This window comes from Pelodiscus sinensis, chromosome 1 (assembly GCF_052426305.1).
Source record: "Pelodiscus sinensis isolate ZL-2025 chromosome 1, ASM5242630v1, whole genome shotgun sequence".
NCBI lineage: Eukaryota > Metazoa > Chordata > Testudines > Trionychidae > Pelodiscus > Pelodiscus sinensis.
Window position 1 is genome coordinate 359,252,449 of NC_143052.1, and position 23,646 is coordinate 359,276,094.

General features: G+C 46.7%; 2 protein-coding genes across 7 annotated transcripts; both read right to left on the reverse strand.

Moving 5' to 3' along the window:
* Window positions 1-18: 18 nt before the first annotated feature.
* LOC142826615 (olfactory receptor 52M1-like) lies at window positions 19-23,646 on the reverse strand. 6 transcript variants are annotated; one of them, XR_012900849.2, is made up of 5 exons: window positions 23,454-23,497; window positions 13,345-13,439; window positions 5,144-5,215; window positions 2,810-2,904; window positions 20-225 (listed from the first exon to the last, which is right to left on the reverse strand). XR_012900849.2 is itself a non-coding variant. In XM_075919726.2 (2 exons), the coding sequence occupies exon 2, from the start codon at window positions 13,370-13,372 to the stop codon at window positions 12,374-12,376; it is 999 nt and encodes a 332-aa protein (XP_075775841.1). In that variant the 5' UTR covers window positions 13,373-13,439; window positions 23,454-23,646; the 3' UTR covers window positions 11,958-12,373. The 6 variants fall into 6 exon arrangements, 1 of the variants encoding a protein (XP_075775841.1); XR_012900845.2 differs by lacking the exons at window positions 13,345-13,439; window positions 23,454-23,497 and adding exons at window positions 6,801-6,989; window positions 9,204-9,311 and having other exon boundaries at window positions 23-225; XR_012900852.2 differs by lacking the exons at window positions 5,144-5,215; window positions 13,345-13,439; window positions 23,454-23,497 and adding exons at window positions 6,801-6,989; window positions 9,204-9,311 and having other exon boundaries at window positions 19-225.
* Window positions 1,724-2,803, reverse strand: LOC102461114 (olfactory receptor 52E4-like). Its single transcript, XM_006134286.4, has one exon. The coding sequence runs from the start codon at window positions 2,784-2,786 to the stop codon at window positions 1,839-1,841; it is 948 nt and encodes a 315-aa protein (XP_006134348.3). The 5' UTR covers window positions 2,787-2,803; the 3' UTR covers window positions 1,724-1,838.

Consider the following 23,646-nt stretch of genomic DNA (forward strand, 5'->3'; position numbering starts at 1 on the left):
CATAACAAAATTCATTCCACACATGGATGGAAAAAATGAGGAGGGACATTGCTTTAGACATTATCTAGAGTTGGGATTGTTTTCCAGTGTGTATTACTTTGCTCACACCACCCTAGAGTATACAATTTGGGATCTGGTCAGAGTCCTCCTGGGTCCAGGACCCACCTCCTGCAACTCCTGGCTTCTTCTCCAGATGGAGTGTGTCCCTCTGCTGCAACCACGGCCCTGCAACCAAAGAGTCCCCTCTGCCCCCTTAGTGCCTCTCTCCTGCCCACCCTTCTCCTGGCTCCTCCAGTCTCTTTGTTTTCAAAGAGCCGAACAAATATCTCCTCACTTCATTTCCTCTTCTGGCGAGAGTCCATTCCTTCCACCCCCACCCCTCTATGGAGAGGTTGGAGCAAACTGATTTAATCGAGGATGCAGTTACTCCCTTCTTCTGTCTGGAGAAAGCTCGTTAACACTGATACTCTTGAATGGCCAACCGATGTACAGGCAGATGCCTCTGTCTCAGCTCCCTGCTTCTGACATAAGGAAAAGGAGCAAAGAGCCCGGAAAAAGCCAAAAGACCCAGTGATACAAACAGGACATACAATCGACTCTGCAGTGACGGGGGAAAAGCCAACAGAATGTTGGGAATCATTGAGAAAGGAGTAGATAACAAGACAGAACATATCATATTGTCCCTGTGTGTAAACCCATAGGCTGTGTCTACACTGGCATGATTTTCCGGAAATGCTTAAAACGGAACAGTTTTCCGTTATAAGTATTTCCGGAAAAAGCGCGTCTACATTGGCAGGATGCTTTTCTGGAAAAGCCCTTTTTCCGGAAAAGCGTCCATGGCCAATGGAGATGTGCTTTTCCGGAAAAAAAGCCTCGATCGTCATTTTCGACGTCATTTCCAGCTGTCTACACTGGCCCTTTTCCAGAACAGTTTTCCGGAAAAAGGACTTTTGCCCAAGCGGGAGCAGCATAGTTTTTCTGGAAAAGCAGCTGATTTCTTACAGTAGATTGTCAGTGTTTTTCCGGAAATTCAAGGGGCCAGTGTAGACAGCTCACAGCTTATTCCGGAATAAGTGGCCCAGTGTAGACACAGCCAGAGGGTGTGTCTAGGGTACATGACTCAAGAGCCTGAGCAGTCCTTGGCATCACAGCGAAAGCTGTGGTGAAGCTGAAATGCCTCCCTGGCAGCTGGTGGGAGGTGAGCTAAAGAAAACTGAATGAGCGATGAGAAGAGCAAGGGAGCAACCTTAGCAGAAAGGATGGGGAAAAGGGTTTGGGGAGGAGGGTCCATTTACCAGAAATTGGAAAGGAGGCAGCCCAGTGAGGTGTATGCTCCTGAGTTTGTCCTACTGGCCCAGAACAATCAGGTCAGTGATGGGTTTATTGTCTCTCCGAGCATCCATTAAGGGTACGTCTAGACTACAGGCTTTTGTCGACAGAAGTTTTGTCGACAGTATCTGTCGACAAAACTTCTGTTGACAAAGAGCGTCTAGACACATTCAGTTCTGTCGACAAAGCAAGCTGCTTTGTCGACAAAACCCTGTAGTCTAGACACAACCCTACATGCAATAACACCTTCTGTCGACAGAACTCTGTCGACAAAAGGCGTTATGCCTCGTAAAATGAGGTTTACCAGCGTCAACAAAACTGCTGAGTTCTGCCGACGTTATGTCGACAGAACTCAGCGATAGTGTAGATGCAGGTATAGTTTTGTCGACAAAAGTCTACTTTTGTCGCCAAAACTCTGTAGTCTAGACACACCCTAAGTGACTCAGGAAAGAGAACCAAGATGGCTCTCTGTGGGGATCAGTCTGATATCCCATGATAAGGAGAATACTTTAGTTGCCTTTATCAGTAAAGAGATGGAGCAGCCTGTCCCGGATCTGTTTGGTCCTCATGCCATAGATGATGGGGTTTAGCATGGGGGGCACCAGGATGTACACGTTGGCGACAAGAACATGGAAATACAGAGGCACATTTTGGCCAAATCTGTGTGTTAGGAAGGAGAAGAGAGCAGGGATATAAGAAGTTAAAATGACACAGAGGTGGGAGCTGAAGGTCTCAAAAGTCTTGAGCCGGGTGTCCTTGGTGGAGAGGCTGAAGATGGCCCTGAGGATCTGGGTGTAGGACACAGCGATAAAAAACACATCCAAACCAGCCAGCAGGAGTGCCACAGAGAGGCCATAGTAACTACCGACACGGATGTCAGCACAAGCCAGCTTCACCACGGCCATGTACTCGCAATACGAGTGGGGGATGATGTTGGTTCTGCAATACGGCCACTGCCTCACAAGGAAGGGATGGGGCAGAATGAGTATTATGCTGCGCAGCACCACAGCCAGGCCAAGCTTGACCACCACCCGGTTTGTCAGGATGGTGGAATGTCTCAGGGGATCACAGATGGCCACATAGCGATCATAAGCCATGGTCACAAAGATCCCAGACCCCATCCCTGTGAAGCAATGCATGAAGTACATCTGGGTGAGACAAGCTGTGAAATTTATCTCCCTGGAATTGAACCAGAAGATGCTCAGTGTTTTTGGCAGGATGGATGTAGACAGGACCAGGTCAATGATGGTCAGCATGCAGAGGAAATAGTACATGGGCTCATGGAGGCTCGGCTCCCGCTTCACAATGAACAGGATGGTGAAGTTCCCCAAAATGGTTATGACGTACATGGCACAGAAGGGGATGGAGATCCAGACATGAGCTATCTCCAGGCCAGGGATGCCCAGCAGGATGAAGGTGGAGGGGTTGGTGAAGTCACTTACGTTGGAATCTGACATGGAATAAGGGGGAAGTTTTGTACCTCTCAGGAAGAACAGTGTCTCCTCCATGTAGTGTATGTTCTGCTGATTTCCTGTATGTGCCCAGGGTTTAGGGTGATGATTGAAGTGCAAATTCCTAGATGGAAAAACAATGTTAATATGAGACTCTAAATAGGAGTCTGTTTTCATGGTTGAAGCAAATCAATCACTCTTCATAGACTGAAAAACTGACATTTTCATTATGAAGATAAATGGATTATGTATAACTGACTCTACTAATGTGAATTCCATAGTGGAATGTACTCCATGGATCAATAATTCCTGCACCTCTGGGATTGTTTAGTTTAGAGGCAAGTCAAAGAAGGGGGTGTATAATAGAGGAGCACAAAATAAAATAATGGAACTTAGGCTACATCTAAACTGTCGGCTTCTTGCTCAAGAACAGCTGTTCTTGCGCAAAAACTTACCAGATGTCTACACTGCACACGCGGTCTTGAGCAAGTAAGTTTATAGTACAGCATCAGAAAACAGGGCTTCTTCCAGAAGAATTATTCCTCTCCCCATGAGGAATAAACTGTCTTGCACAAGATGGCAGTGTAGACAGGCAATATGAATTTCTTGTGCAAGAAACCCCTATGGCTAAAATGGCCATCAGAGCTTTCTTGCGCAAGAGAGTGTCCACACTGCTGCAGATGCACTTGCGCAAAACACATCTCTTGCGCAAAAGCACATGCCAGTGTAGACAAGCTCTTGTGGAAGACTTTTTGTGCTAGAACTCTTCCGCAAAACAGTTCGGCTATGTCTACACTGGCATGAGTTTCCAGAAATGGTTAAAACGGAAAACTTTTCCGTTATAAGCATTTTTGGAAAAAGCACGTCTACATTGGCTAGATGCTTTTCTGGAACAGCACTTTTTGCGGAAAAGCATCTGTGCCAATCTAGACGCGCTTTTCCGCAAAAAAGCCCCGATCGTCATTTTCGCGATCGGGACTTTTTTGTGGAAAAGAAATCTCTGCTGTCTATACTGGCCCTTTTCCAGAACAGTTTTCCAGAAAAGAACTTTTGCCCAAACGGGAGCAGCATAGTTTTTCCGGAAAAGCACTGATGATTTTACATTAGATCGTTAGTGCTTTTCCGGAAATTCAAGGGGCCAGTGTAGACAGCTGGCAAGTTATTCCGGAAAAGTTGCTGATTTTCCAGAATAAGTGGCCATTGTAGACACAGCCTTCTTGTGCAAGAAGCTTCCAGTGTTGATTTGGCCTTAAAGTATTCATATAGATAAACAGAGAACATTTCCCAAACAGTAACATGTACAGACAGATACTGCTTCAAAATGTTTAATTCCTCAACCCTGAAGCAAAATTTCAGAGAAACTGATGGGGACTTTCAACATAGACAGAAAAATTACATTTGTTAAGAACAAAAGAAACCAGAGAAAACATTTAGGCAAGTCCCTGCGGGGAGAGGAAACTTGTTACTGCTGCAGAAAAGGTAGTTATGTTAATAAACAGTTTTGTTTTGGATTCAGAAAGAAGTAGTATGAGTATGAGACTCATTTCACCTGAGGCGATGAAATACTTTCCATACCCTTAGCAGTGAAAGAGGTTGATAAATGCTATCTACAACAGTTCTATGTGAAATCTACATGGTTAAAAATAATGAAAAGTTTCCAAAATGTGTTGAGAAAGTAAGGGAATAATGAAGTTAAGGTTGCTCCCAATTCTGGCACTTTGGAAAAAAAAAACCCTTTAGGAGCCCAGGAAGATGCACTTGGGTATTTCTTCCTGTGGGGTCACCCCAAACTCTTTAATACTTCCTCAGGGGTAGAACTTGAAAACAAATCTCTTAATAGCTGCCCTTCAGTCTCAAGCACGCGCACACAGAACCTCCAGCCTTCTAGGACATGGGAAATCATAGTCTTAAAAAGGTGACTTTATGAACCAAACAAAGAAGACATATTTGGTAAAGCATACTTGGTTGCCAGATGTTACAGAGCAACTGAAGAAAAAGTATTAAAGCACAGAGAATTGTTTCCCTGGGATTCAGTTTCAGTTACTGTGTGCCGGGGGAGGGAGGTTAGCACAGAGGAGTTTAACAAAACTAAAACCAAAGAAAAGAACCTGATCATGTCTAACTAAACATTCTCTGTTCACTTACGTATCCTTTGTGACAGGGTTCAGTGTTTGCTTGGGCATGGATATCACTGAAAAATCCATGCCTTTATTCCTGGTTTGGTTCATGTCTCTCCCCAGATTCTGCTCTGAACTCACACACAAAGGAGACGGAAGCAGGCAAAACTTGGTTCATTTCAAATCTCTCCCACTCTCTTCCCATTGGCTTTCCTGGCTTCCTGCCCACACTTCCTGGATACTCACTGTTCCGCGGTTAACCCTTCCAGACAATTCAGCCAACTGAATACTGGGATGTCCAGAAAAACAGCACTCCTCCTATCCATAAAAAATGAAAAGGCTGGTATGGGATTTTATAAAGGTCTGTAAACATAAGTAATAAGTCAACAATAATGTTAATGGGAAACAGATCTTGTCAAATAAACCTGATTTCATCCTTTAATAAGAGTACAAGCTTTCATAATCAGGAAACCATGGAGATGCAATAAGCCATGGTTTCTCTAAGGCATTTGATTTAGTAGGGGAAAATATTCAGGTAAAATAATGACACTATACAGCATCAGTAGACTATAGGTTAAATGGACTAAAAATGGACTAACTGACACATGTCAATGGCTGTTGTCAGGAAATGGGGGTGTTTCCAGCGACGTTCTGTAGGGCAGAATGAAAACAGAAAATCCCTGCAGATACATTTTGCAGATGACCCAAGACTGGCAAAGTAGTTACTTATCAATTGATCTGGAGCATTTCGTGAGCTGGGCCCATGCAAACACAGTATTTCAATTCAGTCACATACAAATTGATCATCTAAAAGCAGAGAAGGCAGGCCTGAGCCACAGAGAAAGGCACTGTGTTATGGAGCAAAGGGATCCAGAAAAGTATATAGGGGTCACTGGGAACACCCAGTTCCTTGTGAGCTCCCAGGGCGATGCTTGGGCCAAAGGAGCGGATGGGATCCCTGGATTCCTAAATAGGAGTGTGGCAAACTAGAGCAGGGGAAGGAGCACATGGCACGGGTGAAAGTGACTGTGTGTCATCCTAGGATCCACATTTCTAAAGGGACGTTGAAAAATTGGGGAGGATGCATGAAAGAGCCACAGGGCTGAAAAAAAATTCAGGATAGAGATGCTTCAAGAACTTCATCTAGGCACCTTCATTAAAAGATGACCAGAAGACACGTTCATAGAGAGTAAAGAGCCAGTAACGGCAGGTTCTGTGATCTAGCAGAGAAAGGCAGAGCTAGGCCCAGTGCAGGGAGACGCCAGATCGATTCCAGATGGAAATCGGGGCCAAATGTTTAGCAATGAGGGTTACTAACCATTGGAACAAAGCACAGAGGCAACTCATGGATCGTTCATATTCCCATCTCTGCCGATCCAGACTGGCTGCTTTTCAGGAAGATCTGCTTGGGGGCTCGTCTACACGCACAAAGCTACTTACAACATGCTGCCATAATGCGTCAGTGCTGCAAGAAGCGGTCGGTAGGTCAACGGAAGAATTCTTCCATTGGCTTCCCGCTGGCTACTCCAGGATTCAGGGGACATATCGAGATCTCTCAGAGTTGGGGATTTTTTTTGCTTTTGCAAAAACAGTAAATGCCATTTTTGGTTGCCTTAGCAAAGACACAGCATTCAAGTCATGGGAGGTTATACTAATGCTCCCCCCAATGCTGGCTAGGACTCCGCTGGAAGTTTTGGTCATGGATATATAGAAAAGATGTTGTGAAACCGGAAAGGGTCCAGAGGTGAAAGATGAAGATGCTCCAAGAGATGCAATAAAAACCATGTGAGCAAAGGCTGAAGGAAGGGGATACGTTTCGTTTGGAAAAGAGATTGAGATTGACAGTGGCCTTCAGAGACTTGAAGAGTTGCCATAAATATGAATAAAAGGTGTTTTGTCTTACCTCTGTGGAGATCACATGGGACCATGGGTTCAATTTCACAAATAGATGAAATCTCAGTAAAAATGGCAAGAACAGGACGAGAATGGATCAGCGACTTCAGACGTTGGGGGAATCTCCTTTGCTGTAGAGTTTCGAAAGGGGCCTGGCTAGAGTCTGTCCTGGATGCTTTAGTCCTAATACATCCTGCAACTGAACAGGGAGTGGGATTAGATGATCCTTATGGATCCTTCTTGCCCTATGGCTCTATGATTCAGCGATGCAATAGTCTACTGTAGGCCAAATCTAAATCACACACAAGTACTGGAATAACTGGGTGAAATGTAATGGCCTGTGTTATACAAGACGACAGATTGGACGAGCTAAACGTCCTTCTGATCTTGAGCATTGTGACTCTATCAATCGGTCATTTATACTTATTGTGTCTAGCAAACACATGAACAAGGGAATTTTGAGCTACCCTGAAACTCTGAACATTCAACACGGACAAAAGAAATAACATACGGTCTGTGGAACTCCTTGCCACTGACATTACAAGAGCAAAGAGCTTAGCTGAGCGGGATTCACTAACAGATTGGCTACTGTAAGGGACACGGCCTTTAGTTCAGAGTGTCTGACCCCTTCAGTTAGGAAAAGTCAATTCCAGTTTTTTATGTTTGACAAACTTAATCATATGGAAATGTCCAAGTATTGGAGGGTTGCGAGTTACACACAAGAAGTCATTCTTCTGCTCTACTCTGCGCTGATTGGGCCCCAGTAGGAATATTGTGATCAGTTCTGGGCACAACATTTAAAGAAAGATGTGGAGAAATTGGAGAAGGTCCAGGGAAGGCTGAAGAAACTGAGCTTGTTTCGTTTGGAAAAGAGAAGACTGAGAGGGGACATGACAGCAGATTTCAAGTACCTAAAAGTTTGTCACAGGAAGGACGGGGGGAATTATTCTCTTTGGCCTCTGAGGACAGGACAAGAAGCAATGGGCTTAAACTGCAGCAAGGGAGGTTTCGGTTGGACATTAGGAAAAACTTCCTACCTGTCAGGGTGGTGAAACACTGGAATAAGTTGCCTAGGGTGTCTGTGGAATGTCCATCCCTGGAGATATTTAAGGGCAGGTGGAGAGACGCCTGTCAGGGGTGCTTGGTCCTGCCGTGAGGGAACTGGATTGGATGACGTCTCGAATTCCCTTCCAGTTCTAGTGCTCTGTGGCTCTATGGTTCTATGATTCCCACCCAGCTGATTTTTTCTTTCCTTTAAGTTTCATGCGTAGCAGTTCAGCTTGCTCTTTGAATGTCAGTAATAGCCCCTCCTCCCCCAGTTAACAGCCAGAGCCTTGAGATGCCGGAGGAGGGGGAGAGCGGGTCTGTGCACTAACACACAGCTGGCTCCTCGGGTCCCTGCTCCATTCTCACTCCAAGGCGAGTTTTGCCGCAGTGCAAGCTGGACAAAGCACAGGCCACGACCCCAGAAGCGGGTTGTTTTGTTCTGCACCTGCCAAGAGTCTCTGCCCTGAGGGGTGCACTGAGCCACTGGAATGCAGCCAGCCTGGGGCTGGAGCACATTGGCTCAGGAGGGTCGGGGGCACAGAAAAGAGGGACATTTTGGCCAGTGATACTGGAGCAAATTCAGAAACTGTGACATGACCCCTGTGATGCTTAACGCCTGCACAGAGTGGAAAGGGCACAGAGTGACTCTGCATCCCATGATGCCAAAGTTGCCCTGGGGCTGTGGGGCAGGGGAGCCCCTCAGCTAGAATTGGAGAGGGTCCCGAGAAGAGCAACAAGAATGATTTAAGATCTAGAAACCATGACCCGTGTGGGAAGACTGAAAAAGTTTGTTTAGTTTGTAAAGGAGAAGACTGAGTGGGGACATCATAGTGGTTTTCAAGTACGTGAAAGGGTGTCACAAGGAGGGGGGGCAGAATTGTTTTCCTTCGCCTCTGAGGAAAGGACAAGAAGCAATGGGCTGAAACTGCAACAAGGGAGGTTTAGGTTGGACATGAGGAAAAAATGTCTTAACTGTCAGGGGGGTGAAACGCTGGAATAAATTGCCTGGGGGGTTGTGGATTCTCCATCACTGGAGAGATTTTAGAGCAGGAGGTTTACGACATCGATCAGGGTTGGTCTAGAGGGTGCTTGGTCCTGCCGCGAGGGACTTGATGATCTTTGCAGGTCCCTGCCAGTTCTAGTGTTCTAGGATTCTGAGGACAATAGCCAGGAGAGGGGGATCTGATCCCAGAGTTGTCATGGCCCTGGACGAACCCCACATCCTTCCAGGAAGTCCAACAAGGCAAAAGCTGGATGTATCCTGCCCGCTCATGACCCGGTGGCTCCCGTCTGTGAGGCGCTCATGTTCTCTGCAGGGGTGTCCCTCTCTTAGCTGACGTGCAGCTGTCTGCTCCTGCGCACATACCTGAATGGGAACTGTGCTCTTTCCCTCCAGGGAGACCTCGAAAGGGTTTCTGGCTGCAGCAGGGACTCTGACATGGCCCCTCCCTGCAGCCTGTCCCACCTGGCCATTGCCATGGACTCTCTGTGAGGTCACCACCTCCCAACCTTCTTGGACCAATCAGCTGAGGTGCTGCAAAAGGCCCTTGTGATGTCACTGCCACACCCACCCCAGCCCTGCAGGGCTAATGTGCTGGCCTTGGCAGCAACTTTGCATGTTTGAGCTGCTCCCCCTGGGTCAGGCCCCCTCCCCGCCCTCGCTGTTGGAACTGGCGTTCAAGCAGGTGACATGTGGAATTTCAGAGGCTGCCCTATGTGATGCACTGAGGTGTGCAGAGATCTGGAGCCTGTCAGTCCCCAGGAGACCGTTATCTAATCTCACAGCTCCATGCTCCTTCCCTCTGCATATGGCAGATCCCCGGAATGGCACGGGAGAGAGCTTTGGACCAACAAACATTCCCCACTAGAGACACCAAGGGTATGTCTAGACTAAATACCTCTGCTGACAGAGGCATGCAAATTAGACTATCCAACATAGTCAGTGAAGCGGGGATTTAAATATCCCTCGCTTCATTAAAATCAAAATGGCCACCGCGCTGTACCGGCTCAGCTGATTGTCGGCACAGCACGGCAGTCAAGATGCAGATCGGTCGACAGGAGAAGCCTTTGTCGACTGCTCCTGTAAACCTTGTTTCATGAGGCATAAGGGAGCGGTCGTCAAAGGTGTTCCCTCTTGACTGATCTGCATCTTGACTGCCGTGCTGTGCCAACGACCAGCTGAGCCGGCACAGCGTGGTGGCCATTTTGATTTTAATGAAGTGGGGATATTTCAATCCCCACTTCATTGACTATATCGGGTAGTCTAATTTACATGCCTCTGTCGGTAGAGTCATGTCGCCTACACATACGCCAAGAGAAGAAGAAACCACTATTTCCCTCGTCAGCTTGGAGGGAACCGATGTGCTGAGGGGAGGGAAACTCATAGAATCCTAGAATCCTAAAATTGGAAGAGACCTCAGGAGTCATCAAGTCCAATCTCCCTACTAAAATCAGGACCAACCCCAACTCAATCAACCCAGCCAGGGCTTTGTCAAGCCAGGACTTCAACACCTCTAGGGATGGAGATTCCACCCCTTCCCCAGGGAACCCAGCCCAGCGCTTCCCCACCCTCCTAGGGAAATCGTTTTTCCTAATATCTAACCTAGACCTCGCCCACTGCAACTTGAGTTCTTAAGCTTCTCTTTCTCCACTGAGGGCTGTCCACCTTCCCGTACTGTGCAGGGGTCCTCGAACATGAGCTGAGCTGCCAAAGACTGAGGCTGTCAGGCTCTGGATTTGGCCTCAGGCGGAGGAACGCAGGCTTCAGTCTGTATCCCCACAAATCCAACTCAGCCCTGGCAACCCCACTGAAACGGGCTCATGAAGCAACATGGGGTCCCGAGCACAGTGCGAGTACGTCTGTTCTAATGTGAACAAGCCTTTGCTGCCCAATTCACATGCGTCTGTGCACAGAATTGAAACAATAAAGCGAGAGTGCTGGCCAGAGGTAGAGCAATCCCCTCCCCACAGCGCACATGGCACGTACTTGGGAAAGAGGAGGCATCAGGTCTGTTCCTCAGCAGATAGCCCAAGTATAACTATCAAAACACACTGTGTTAGGTCAAATATAAAATGCATGTATTAACTGCAGCCTGCTTCTCCAGTTTCTGCAGATCATTCTGAATTCTGACACTCTTCTCCAAAGCACTTGCCGCCAGGCATACGGCTCCCATGCGCTCCGGAGTGCGGGGCGTTTCTGCCCCGTCACAAGGCCCTAGTGACTTGAAGAACCCCTCCTCCTTCATCCTGCTGGTGTAGACTGCAGGGTTGGGTTTTTTTGTCAGAAAAAGATACACAAAATGTACTCCACATTTTCCATAGCTTTTTTCAATTTTTTTTCTAAGAGGCTTTTCCAAACTTGGTCCATTTAGGGTACGTCTAGACTACATGCCTCCGTCGACGGAGGCATGTAGATTAGCCAGATCGGCAGAGGGAAATGAAGCCGCGATTAAAATAATCGCGGATTCATTTAAATTTAAATGGCTGCCCCGCTCTGCCGATCAGCTGTTTGTCGGCAGATCGGGGCAGTCTGGACGCGCCGCGCCGACAAAGAAGCCTTTCTTGATCGGCACAGGTAAACCTGGTTTCACGAGGCATACCTGTGCCGATCAAGAAAGGCTTCTTTGTCGGCGCGGTGCGTCCAGACTGCCCCGATCTGCCGACAAACAGCTGATCGGCAGAGCAGGGCAGCCATTTAAATTTAAATGAAGCCGCGATTATTTTAATCGCGGCTTCATTTCCCTCTGCCGATCTGGCTAATCTACATGCCTCCGTCAACGGGCCAAATATTGGTAAATCCCCTTCTTTAGGAATATCCCTTCTTCCTCATGGAATGAGGAAGGTAGGGCTTCCGAAAGAGCACGTTTGCACTTCTGCAAAAAAAGCAAACGGAAGAACACGTACATTCCCTGGATGTGGTGGGATTTTTTTGGGATACCAGAGATATCCCAGAAAAATCCACAGTGAAGATATAGCCTCAAATACTATATGTAACCAGTGTCTTTAAATGACTTGTCACAAGATGTCAGATCCTACTAATGGTACAGATTAGTGGGCCTTTTATTTATTTAATTTCAATTCTTTTTTATAGGGATTATAGACCAACTTCCTGGCAGCTAACTGATAAATTATCTACCAAAAACTAACATTTTCAAGAGCCTGAGCAGGAGCAGCTGTGATGAAGTTGAAATGCCTCCCTGGAAGCTAGTGGGAGGCGAGCTAAACAAAACTAAATGAGCAACAGGGAAGGAGAAGAGAAGAGCAAGGGACATGGATGAGGCTTTAGACAGAAGGAACAGAGCAAGGAAGCAACCTTAGGAGACGGGATGGGGCAAAGGGTTTTTTTGGGGGGGTCTATAATTAGAAAGGAGGCAGCCCAGTGAAGTGTACGTTCCTCAGTTTGTCCTGCTGGCCCAGAACAATCAGGTCAGTGTTGGGTTTATTGTCTCTCCGATCATCCATTAAGTGATTCAGGAGAGAGAGCCAAGTTGGCTAACTGTGCAGATCAGTCTGATATCCCATGATAAGGAGAATACTTTAGTTGCCTTTATCAGTAAAGAGATGGAGCAGCCTGTCCCGGATCTGTTTGGTCCTCATGCCATAGATGATGGGGTTTAGCATGGGGGGCACCAGGATGTACACGTTGGCAACAAGAATATGGAAATACGGGGGCACATTTTGGCCAAATCGGTGTGTGAGGAAGGAGAAGAGAGCAGGGATATAAGAAGCTAAAATGACACAGAGGTGGGAGCTGCAGGTCCCAAAAGTCTTGAGCCGGGCGTCCTTGGTGGAGAGTCTGAAGATGGCCCTAAGGATCTGGGTGTAGGACACAGCGATAAAAAACACATCCAAACCAGTTACCAGGAATGCCACAGAGAGGCCGTAGTAACTACTGACGCGGATGTCAGCACAGGCCAGCTTCACCACGGCAATGTGCTCGCAGTACGAGTGGGGGATGATGTTGGTTCTGCAATATGGCCACTGCCTTGCCAGCAAGGGATGGGGCAGAATGAGTATTATGCTGCGCAGCACTAGGACCAGGCCAAGCTTGGCCACCACCCAGTTTGTCAGGATGGTGGAATGTCTCAGGGGATCACAGATGGCCACGTAGCGATCATAAGCCATGGCCACAAAAATCCCAGACCCCATCACTGTGAAGCAATGCATGAAGTACATCTGGGTGAGACAAGCTGTGAAATTTATCTCCCTGGAATTGAACCAGAAGATGCTCAGTATTTTGGGCAGGATGGATGTGGATAGGACAAGATCGGTGATGGCCAGCATGCAGAGGAAATAATACATGGGCTCATGGAGGCTCGGCTCTGTCTTCACGATGAACAGGATGGCGACGTTCCCCAAGAGGGCGATGGCGTACATGGCACAGAAGGGGATGGAGATCCAGACATGGGCTGTCTCCAGGCCAGGGATGCCCAGCAGGATGAAGGTGGAGGGGTTGGTGAAGTCACTTATGTTGGAATCTGACATGGGATAAGGCAGAAGTTTTGCACCTCTCAAGAATAACGATGTCTCCTCCATGTATTGTATGTTCCGCTGATTTTCTGCATGTGCCCAGGGTCTAGGGTGATGGTTTCAGTACAATTTCCTAGATGGAGAAACAATGTTAATATCAGACTCTAATCACAATAGAAGTCTGTTTTCATGGTTTAATCAGATCGGTCACTCTTCACAGATTGAAACATTTTCATTTTCATTATGAAGAAAAATGGATTATGTATAACTGACTCTGCTAATGTCAATGCCATCTTGGAAGGTATTCCATGCATCAATAATTACTGCTCCTCTGGGTCTGTTTAGTTCAGAGGCAAGTCAAAGAAGGGGGTGTATAATAGTGGAGCATAAAATAAAATATTGGAACGTACTGTATTCAAACAGACAAACAGAGAACATTTCCCAAAGAGTAACATGTACAGACAGATACTGCTTCAAAATGTTTAATTCTTCAACCCTGAAGCAAAATTTCAGAGAAACTGATGGGGACTTTCAACATAGACCGAAAAATTAAATGTATTAAGAACAAAAGGTAACTGGCTCTGTGGATACGGGAAAGTCAGTGGATATGATAGACCTTGACTTTAGCAAGGCTTTTGATATGGTCTCCCACAATATTCTTGCCAGCAAGTTAAGGGAATATGGATTAGATAAATGGACTGTGAGATGGGTAGAAAGCTGGCTAGACTGTTGGGCCCAATGGGTAGTGATCAACAGCTCGATGTCAGGTTGGCAGTCGGTTTCTAGCAGAGTGCCTCAAGGATCAGTTCTATGGCCGGTTTTGTTCAACATATTTATTTGTAAACTGGATGAGGTGATGGATTGCATTTTCAGCAAGTTTGCAGATGACACTAAGCTAAGAGGAGAGGTAGATATGCTGGAGGGCAGGGATAGAGTCCAAAGTGACCTGGGCAGATTAGAGGATTGGGCCAAAAGAAATCTGACAGGTTCAACAAGGACAAGTGCAGAGTCCTGCATTTCAGACGGAAGAATCCCAAGCAGCGTTACAGGCTGGGGAGCGACTGGCTGAGTAGTAGTTCTGCAGAAAAGGCCCTGTGGGTTACAGTGGATGAGGAGCTAGATATGAGTCAACAGGGCGCCCTTGTAGCCAAGAAGGCGAATGGAATATTAGGTGCATTAGAAGCAGCATTGCCAGCAGGTCTAGAGAAGTGATTATTCCTCTTTATTTGGCTCTGGTGAGACCACATCTGGAGTACAGTTTTGGGGCTCCCGCTACAGAAAGGGTGTGGTTGTATTGGAGAGGGTCTGGTGGAGGGCAGCCAAAATGATTAGGGGGCTGGAGCACATAACCTATGAGAAAAGGCTGAGGGATTTGGGCTTATTTAGTCTGCAAAAGAGGAGAGTGTCATGGCTTCTTCCCCACTCAAGCATGATAAATGCAGAAGTGGGGGCCAGCAAGTGTACCCCAAAGCCTTATCTACCAGGCTTTGGTATAAAACTTCCTCCAAAATCTTAAAACCCTAGATTTTGGGAATAGAACTTCCACTGTCACCACCCAAATATTAATAAAGACATTAGGGGGAAGATCATTTGGGAAATCTCACCCCTGTTATAAAAATCAGATCACACAAGTAACCAATGCCAGGTTAATAAAAAGAAAGGAGAAAACTTTTATTATTACAACAATATTCCAGTTGCAAGCATAAGGATCAGACGGAAAGGTAACAAAATATACTCATGGAGGAATTACACCATGGGCTAGAACTTAGTTAAAAAGAGAAGCCAAACATCTCTTAAGCAGTGCCAGATATCAGATCCCATACCCAACCCTTAAAACAATAAAGCCTAACGAAACTACTTACACTTTACCCTACTTACAGAAAATGAACATAAGAACATAAGAACATAAGAACGGCCGTACTGGGTCAGACCAAAGGTCCATCTAGCCCAGTATCCTGTCTGCCGACAGTGGCCAGCACCAGGTGCCCCAGAGAGGGTGGACCGAAGACAATGATCAAGCGATTTGTCTCCTGCCATCCCTCTCCAGCCTCTGACAGACAGAGGCCAAGGACACCATTTTATCCCCTGGCTAATAGCCTTTTATGGACCTAACCTCCCTGAAATTATCTAGCTTCTCTTTAAACTCTATTATAATCCTAGCCTTCACAGTCTCCTCTGGCAAGGAGTTCCACAGGTTGACTACACGCTGTGTGAAGAAGAACTTTCTTTTATTAGTTTTAAACCTGCTGCCCATTAATTTCATTTGGTGTCCTCTAGTTCTTCTAGTATGGGAACTAATAAATAACTTTTCTTTATCAGCCCTCTCCACACCACTCATGATTTTACAGACCTCTATCATATCCCCCCTCAGTCTCCTCTTTTCTAAACTGAAAAGTCCCAGTCGCTTTAACCTCTCCTCATATGGGACCCGTTCCAAACCCCTCATCATTTTAGTTGCCCTTTTCTGAACCCTTTCCAAGGCCAAAATATCTTTTTTGAGGTGAGGAGACCACATCTGTACACAGTATTCAAGATGTGGGCGTACCATAGTTTTATACAGGGGCAGTAAGATATTCTGGGTCTTATTTTCTATCCGTTTCTTAATAATTCCCAGCATCCTATTTGCCTTTTTGACCGCCGCTGCACACTGCATGGAAGTTTTCAGAGAACTGTCCACGATAACTCCAAGATCCCTTTCCTGATTTGTCGTAGCCAAATTAGCCCCCATCATACTGTACGTATAGTTGGGGTTATTTTTCCTGATGTGCATTACTTTACATTTATCCACATTACATTTCATTTGCCATTTTGTTGCCCAATCACTCAGTTTGGTGAGATCTTCTTGGAGTCCCTCACAGTCTGCTTCTGTCTTGACTATCCTAAACAGTTTTGTATCATCTGCAAACTTTACCACCTCACTGCTTACCCCTTTCTCCAGATCATTTATGAATAAGTTGAAAAGGATTGGTCCCAGGACTGACCCTTGGGGGACACCACTAGTTACCCCTCTCCAATCTGAAAATTTACCATTTATTCCTACCCTTTGTTTCCTGGCTTTTAACCAGTTCTCAATCCAAGAAAGGATCTTCCCTCTTATCCCATGGCCATGTAATTTACACAAGAGCCTTTGGTGAGGGACCTTGTCAAAGGCTTTCTGAAAATCCAAGTATACTATATCTACTGGATCCCCCTTGTCCGCATGTTTGTTAACCCCTTCAAAGAACTCTAACAGATTAGTAAGACAGGATTTCCCTTTACAGAAACCATGTTGACTTTTGTTCAATAAATTATGCTCTTCTACATGCTTCACAATTTTATTCTTTACTATTGTTTCGACTAATTTGCCCGGTACTGAAGTTAGACTTACCGGTCTGTAATTGCCAGGATCGCCTCTAGAGCCCTTTTTAAATATTGGTGTCACGTTAGCTACCTTCCAGTCATTAGGTACGGAAGCCGATTTAAAGGATAGGTTACAAACTACAGATAATAGCTCAGTAATTTACCATTTTAGTTCTTTTAGAACCCTTGCATGAATGCCATCCAGTCCCGGAGATTTGTTAACATTAAGTTTTTCTATTTGTTCCAAAACCTCCTCTAATGGCACTTCAATCCGGGACAGTTCCTCAGATTCATCACCCACAAAGGACGGTGCAGATTCAGGAATCTCCCCAACGTCCTCAGCCATGAAGACTGAAGCAAAGAAATCATTTAGTTTCTCCGCAATGGCTTTATCGTCCTTGATTGCTCCTTTTATAGCTCAATCATCTAGGGGACCCACAGGTTTTTTAGCAGGCTTCCTGCTTCTAATGTACTTAAAAAACATTTTGTTATTTCTTTTTGAGTTTTTGGCTAGCTGTTCCTCAAAATCTTTTTTTGCTTTTCTTATTGCATTTTTACACTTGATTTGACAGTGTTTATGTTCCTGTCTACTTATCTCACTAGGATTGGACTTCCACTTCTTAAAAGATTCCTTTTTGTCCCTCACTGCTTCTTTTACATGGTGGTTAAGCCACGGTGACTCTTTTTTAGGTCTCTTGCTATGTTTTTTAATTTGGGGTATACATTTAAGTTGGGCCTCTATTCTGGTGTCTTTAAAAAGTTTCCATGCAGCTTTCAGGGACTTTGCTCTAGTCACTGTGCCTTTTAATTTCTGTTTAACTAACCTCCTCATTTTTGTGTAATTCCCCTTTTTGAAATTAAATGCCAGAGTGCTGGACTGCTGAGGTGTTCTTCCCACCACAGGAATGTTGAATGTTATTATATTATGGTCACTATTCCCAAGCGGTCCGGTAACGGTTATATCCTGGACCTGATCCTGCACTCCACTCAGGACTAAATCGAGAATTGCCTCTCCCCTTGTGGGTTCCTGCACTAGCTGCTCCAAGAAGCAGTCATTTAAGCCATTGAGAAATTTTATCTCCGCTTCTCTTCCTGAGGTGACATGTATCCAGTCAATATGGGGGTAATTAAAATCCCCCATTACTATAGAGTTCTTTATTTTGGTAGCCTCTCTAATCTCCTTCAGCGTTTCAATGTCAGTATCGCTGTCCTGGTCAGGTGGTCGGTAATATATCCCTATTGCTAATTTCTTATTATTGGAGCATGGAATTTCTATCCATAGCGATTCTATGGAACATGTTGATTCGCTTAATATTTTTATTTCAATTGTTTCTTGGAGAGAGAGGGAGAGACATGCTTGTCCCTCCCTGTAGCTGCAGAGGACTCACCCAGAGAGACAAAAAGGGAAAGGAAAAAACCCAAATTCCTTTGTCCCAGTTTGAAAGTCCCACCTACATTCCTACTGCTCACTCCACCTGGCTAGGTGTAGTTAACCCCTTAATCCCCAGGATGCTGGCTAAACTCCATAATCATGACAAAGAGTGGGGGGGATTTGAGAGCAGCCTTCAACTTCCTGAAGGGAGGTTCCAAAGAGGATGGAGAGAGGCTGGTCTCAGGAGTGACGGATGGCAGAACAAGGAGCAATCGTTTCAAATTACAGGGGGGAATGTCTAGGCTGGATTTTAAGAAAAACTAGTTCCCTAGGAGGGTCAGGAAGTACTTTAATGGGTTACCTAGGAAGGCGGTGGAATCTCCATCCCTAGACGCTTTTAAGTCTTAGCTCGACAAAGCCCTGGCTGGGTTGATTAGTTGGGATTGTTCCTGCTTTGGGCAGCAGGCTGGTCTCAATGACTCCTGAGGTCTCTTCCAGCCCTATGATTCTATGATTCTATGAAAGGAAACCAGAGAAAACATTTGGGCAACTCCTTGCGGGGAGAGGAAACTTGTTAACGCTGCAGAAAACATTGTTGTGTTAATAAACAATTTTCTTCTTGATTCCAAAAGAAGTAACAGAGTGTGAGACTCATTTCACTTCTAGGACACAGGAGTCAGATCATAGTCTTAAAAAGGTGACTTTATGAACCAAACAAAGACGACATATTTGGTAAAGCGGACTTGGTTGCCAGGTATTATAAAGCAACTGAAGAACAAGTATTAAAGCACAGAGAATTCTTTCTCTGGGATTAAGTTTCAGTTACAGTGAGGGGGAGGGAGGTTAGCACAGAAGAGTTTAACAAAACTAAAAACAAAGAACACAACCTGGTCATGTCTAACTAAACATTCTCTGTTCACTTAGGGTATGTCTACACTTGAGATAGGGATGCAAACGTAGTGTTCCGAAATTCCTAACGAAGCACGGGATTTAAATATCCCGTGCTTAGTTAGCAAAATCACATCTGACTCCCATTTTGAAATCGCATTATTGTGAAAAGAAAACGCCCAATGTAGCAGCGTTATTTTGAGAGAAATCCCTTTTCTCGAAATAACTTAAACCTCATTGTATGAGGTTCTTGTGAGCTCCTAGGGTGATGCTTACGCCAAAGAAGCAGACGGGATCCCTGGGTGCCTAAATAGGGGTGTGGCAAGTTGGAGCAGGGCAAGGATGTTACCTCTGCACATGGCACTGTGTGTTGTCCTAGGTTCCACATTTCTAAAGGGATGTTAAAAATTGGGGAGGATGCATGAAAGAGTGACAAAAATGAGTCAGGGCTGGAGAAAATGCTGGACAGAGAGAGATGCTTCAAGAACTTCACCTATGCACCAGCATAAATAGATGTCCAGAAGACACATTCATGGAGAGTAAAGAGCCAGTAATGGCAGGTTCTGTGATCTAGCAGATAAAGGCAGACCAAGGCCCAGTGGCTGCAGAGAGAAGCCAGACCAATTCCAGGTGGAAATCGGGGCCAAATGTTTAGCAATGAGAGCTAGTAACCATTAGAACAAAGCACAGAGGCAACTCATGGATCGTTCATATTCCCGTCTCTGCTGATCCAGACTGACTGCTTTTCAGGAAGATCTGCTTGGGGGCTCGTCTACACGCACAAAGCTACTTACAACATGCTGCCATAATGCGTCAGTGCTGCAAGAAGCGGTCGCTAGGTCAACGGAAGAATTCTTCCATTGGCTTCCCGCTGGCTACTCCAGGATTCAGGGGACATATCGAGATCTCTCAGAGTTGTGGATTTTTATGCTTTTGCAAAAACAGTAAATGCCATTTTTGGTTGCCTTAGCAAAGGCACAGCATTCAAGTCATGGGAGGTTATACTAATGCTCTACCCAATGCTGCCTAGGCCCCTGCTGGAAGTTTTGGTCAAGGATATATAGAAAAGATGTTGTGAAACCGGAAAGGATCCAGAGGTGAAAGACGAAGATGCTCCAAGAGATGCAATAAAAACCATGTGAGCAAAGGCTGAAGGAAGGGGATACGTTTTGTTTGGAAAAGAGACTGAGATTGACAGTGGCCTTCAGATTCTTGAAAAGTTGCCATAAATATGAATAAAAGGTGTTTTGTCTTACCTCTGTGGAGATCGCATGGGACCATGGGTTCAATTTCACAAATAGATGAAATCTCAGTAAAAATGGCAAGAACAGGACGAGAATGGAACAGCGACTTCAGGCATTGGGGGGATCTCCTTTGCTGTAGAGTTTCAAGAGGAGCCTGGCTAGATGTCTGTCCTGGATGCTTTAGTCCTAATACATACTGCAACTGAACAGGGAGTGGGATTAGATGATCCTTATGGATCCTTCTTGCCCTATGGCTCTATGATTCAGTGATGCAATAGTCTACTGTAGGCCAAATCTAAGTCACACACAAATACTGGAATAACTGGGTGAAATGTAATGGCCTGTGTTATACAAGACGACAGATTGGATGAGCTAAACGTCCTTCTGATCTTGAGCATTGTGACTCTATCAATCAGTCATTATACTTATTGTGTCTCGCAAACACATGAACAAGGGAATTTTCAGCTACCCTGAAACTCTGAACATTTAACACGGACAAAAGAAATAACATACGGTTTGTGGAACTCCTTGCCACTGACATTACAAGAGCAAAGAGCTTAGCTGAGCGGGATTCACCAACAGATTGGCTATTGGAAGGGACACGGCCTTTAGTTCAGAGTGTCTGACCCCTTCAGTTAGGAAAAGTCAATTCCAGCTTTTCATGTTTGACAAACAACCATTTGGACGGAAATTTCCAAAGTATTGGAGGGTCGTGAGTTAGACACGAGAAGTCAGACTTCTGCTCTTCTCTGCGCTGATTGGGCCCCAGTTGGAGTATCGTGTCCAGTTCTGGGCACCACATTTCAGGAAAGATGTGGAGAAATTGGAGAAGGTCTGGAGAAGAGCAACAAAAATTTAAAGGTCTAGAGAGCATGAGCTCTGAGGAAAGCTGAAGGAACTGGGCTTGTTTAGTTCAGAGAAGAGAAGACTGAGAGGGGACATGACAGCGGTTTTCAAGTTTCTAAAAGTTTGCCACAGGGAGAACCGGGGGAATTATTCTCCTTGGCCTCTGAAGACAGGACAAGAAGCAATGGGCTTAGGTTTAGGTTGTTCATTAGGAAAAACTTCCTACCTGTCAGGGTGGTGAAACACTGGAATAAGTTGCCTAGGGCGGCTGTGGAATGTCCATCCCTGGAGATATTTAAGAGCAGGTGGAGAGACGCCTGTCAGGGGTGCTTGGTCCTGCCGTGAGGGAACTGGATTGGATGACGTCTCGAATTCCCTTCCAGTTCTAGTGCTCTGTGGCTCTATGGTTCTGATTCCCACCCAGCTGATTTTTTCTTTCCTTTAAGTTTCAGGCGTAGCAGTTCAGCTTGCTCTTCAAATGAAGGTAAGAGCTCCTCCTCCCCCAGTTAACAGCCAGAGCCTTGAGATGCCGGAGGAGGGGGAGAGCGGGTCTGTGCACTAACACACAGCTGGCTCCTCGGGTCCCTGCTCCGTTCTCACTCCAAGGCGAGTTTTGCCGCAGTGCAAGCTGGACAAAGCACAGGCCAGGATCCCAGAAGCGGGTTGTTTTGTTCTGCACCTGCCAAGAGTCTTTGCCCTGAGGGGTCCACTGAGCCACTGGAATGCAGCCAGCCTGGGGCTGGAGCACATTGGCTCAGGTGGGTCGGGGGCACAGAAAAGAGGGACATTTTGGCCAGTGATACTGGAGCAAATTCAGAAACTGTGACATGACCCCTGTGATGCTTAACACCTGCACGGAGTGGAAAGGGCACAGAGTGACTGTGCATCCCATGATGCCAAACTTGCCCTGGGGCTGTGGGGCAGGGGAGCCCCTCAGCTAGAGCTGGTACCTGTGAGCGCTGAGAGGGACGTGTCTTCCCTGGAAACCCCCTCAGGCAGCTGCGTCCTGCACCTCTCTCAGCCCAGCGTTGGCAGCAGTCTCCTGTGCTGAGAACCAAGACTGGGGTGAGAACTGTTTATAACGCAGCTCTGGGGGTGTCGCTCAGCCTCTGGGGGAGAAGGGGCATCTGGATGCAAACAGCCTGGAGCCTAGTCCGTCTGGGCGTCTGCGCTTTTCATCAAGTTTTCAGTGTAAACAGCAGTTAAGGGCCATTCCCACAGGGAGAGGAGAACTCCTGGGCTCTGGGCCAAGTCACAGAGGACCTGTGTTTGTGTAGTTGAAAAGTAGAGTTTATTAGCAAGGAAATAAAGGCTAATGCCTAGATCTGCAGAGGGCCTGATGCCCTACGACAGCCACAATGGCTGGGTGGGCAGCAGACAGAGGGTCAGTAGGGCAATAGGTGAGTGGGGATATGAGCCCTTTCCGCAGGCGCAGAGAGATCAGCAAGTCCCACCTGGAACTAACCTCTCCTCTTTAGTGTCTTGTATTTAAAATATTGAAAACACCCAGCGAGGAGAAGTGACTGTGCACACAGATGGGCAAACTGAGGCACCGGCAGAGGTGACCTGTAAACATCACACAGACTGAGTGGCAGGGTGACAGGCAGACCACAGGAGTCCTGCCTGCCCTGCCTGAACGATTGTCTCTCCATGAAGACGGGAGGGAAACAGACTCCCGCTCTAGCAGGAATATTCCTTGGGCAGGAGGCAGGGGAGAGGCTAGGAGAGGCAGCCCAGGCCGTCACCATCCTCTCACAGGGAATCTGAGGTTCCAGGACCCACCAGAGTGTGGGGCTCCCCGGTCCTGGGAGGGGTGAACTCTGAATTCCACTTCGCTCCCACTCCCTCACCTGCCCACACAGCACCGGCACTGGGGTCGCCGTGGGGGACACACTTAGTAAAAGCACCGAGCGAATGTTCCTATGGATAGAGGGCAGGGCCTTGTCCTTTGGGCTGAGGGCTCGCTGTACCCCTCCAGCTGCTGTTGTACAAGGGGGCCCCCACAAGCAGGAGATGAGTGTGGGCATTGGGTTTGCTCTCTGCGTCTCGGTTCATTCCTTCCCCATTTCAGGGGGGTGAAACGCTGGAAGAAATTGCCTGGGGGGTTGTGGATTCTCCATCACTGGAGACATTTTAGAGCAGGAGGTTTACGACATCGATCAGGGTTGGTCTAGAGGGTGCTTGGTCCTGCCGTGAGGGACTTGATGATCTTTGCAGGTCCCTGCCAGTCCTAGTGTTCTAGGATTCTGAGGACAATAGCCAGGAGAGGGGGATCTGATCCCAGAGTTGTCATGGCCCTGGACCAACCCCACATCCTTCCAGGGAGTCCAACAATGCAAAAGCTGGATGTATCCTGCCCGCTCATGACCCGGTGGCTCCCCTCTGTGAGGCGCTCACGTTCTCTGCAGGGGTGTCCCTCTCTTAGCTGACGTGCAGCTGTCTGCTCCTGCGCACGTACCTGAATGGGAACTGTGCTCTTTCCCTCCAGGGAGACCTCGAAAGGGTTTCTGGCTGCAGCAGGGACTCTGACATGGCCCCTCCCTGCAGCCTGTCCCACCTGGCCATTGCCATGGACTCTCTGTGATGTCACCACCTCCCAACCTTCTTGGACCAATCAGCTGAGGTGCTGCAAAAGGCCCTTGTGATGTCAC

Bases quoted from the DNA above. Each gene is read 5' to 3' on its own strand.
- LOC102461114 (XM_006134286.4), bottom strand. From the start codon at position 2,786: ATGTCAGATTCCAACGTAAGTGACTTCACCAACCCCTCCACCTTCATC.
- LOC142826615 (XM_075919726.2), bottom strand. From the start codon at position 13,372: ATGGAGGAGACATCGTTATTCTTGAGAGGTGCAAAACTTCTGCCTTAT.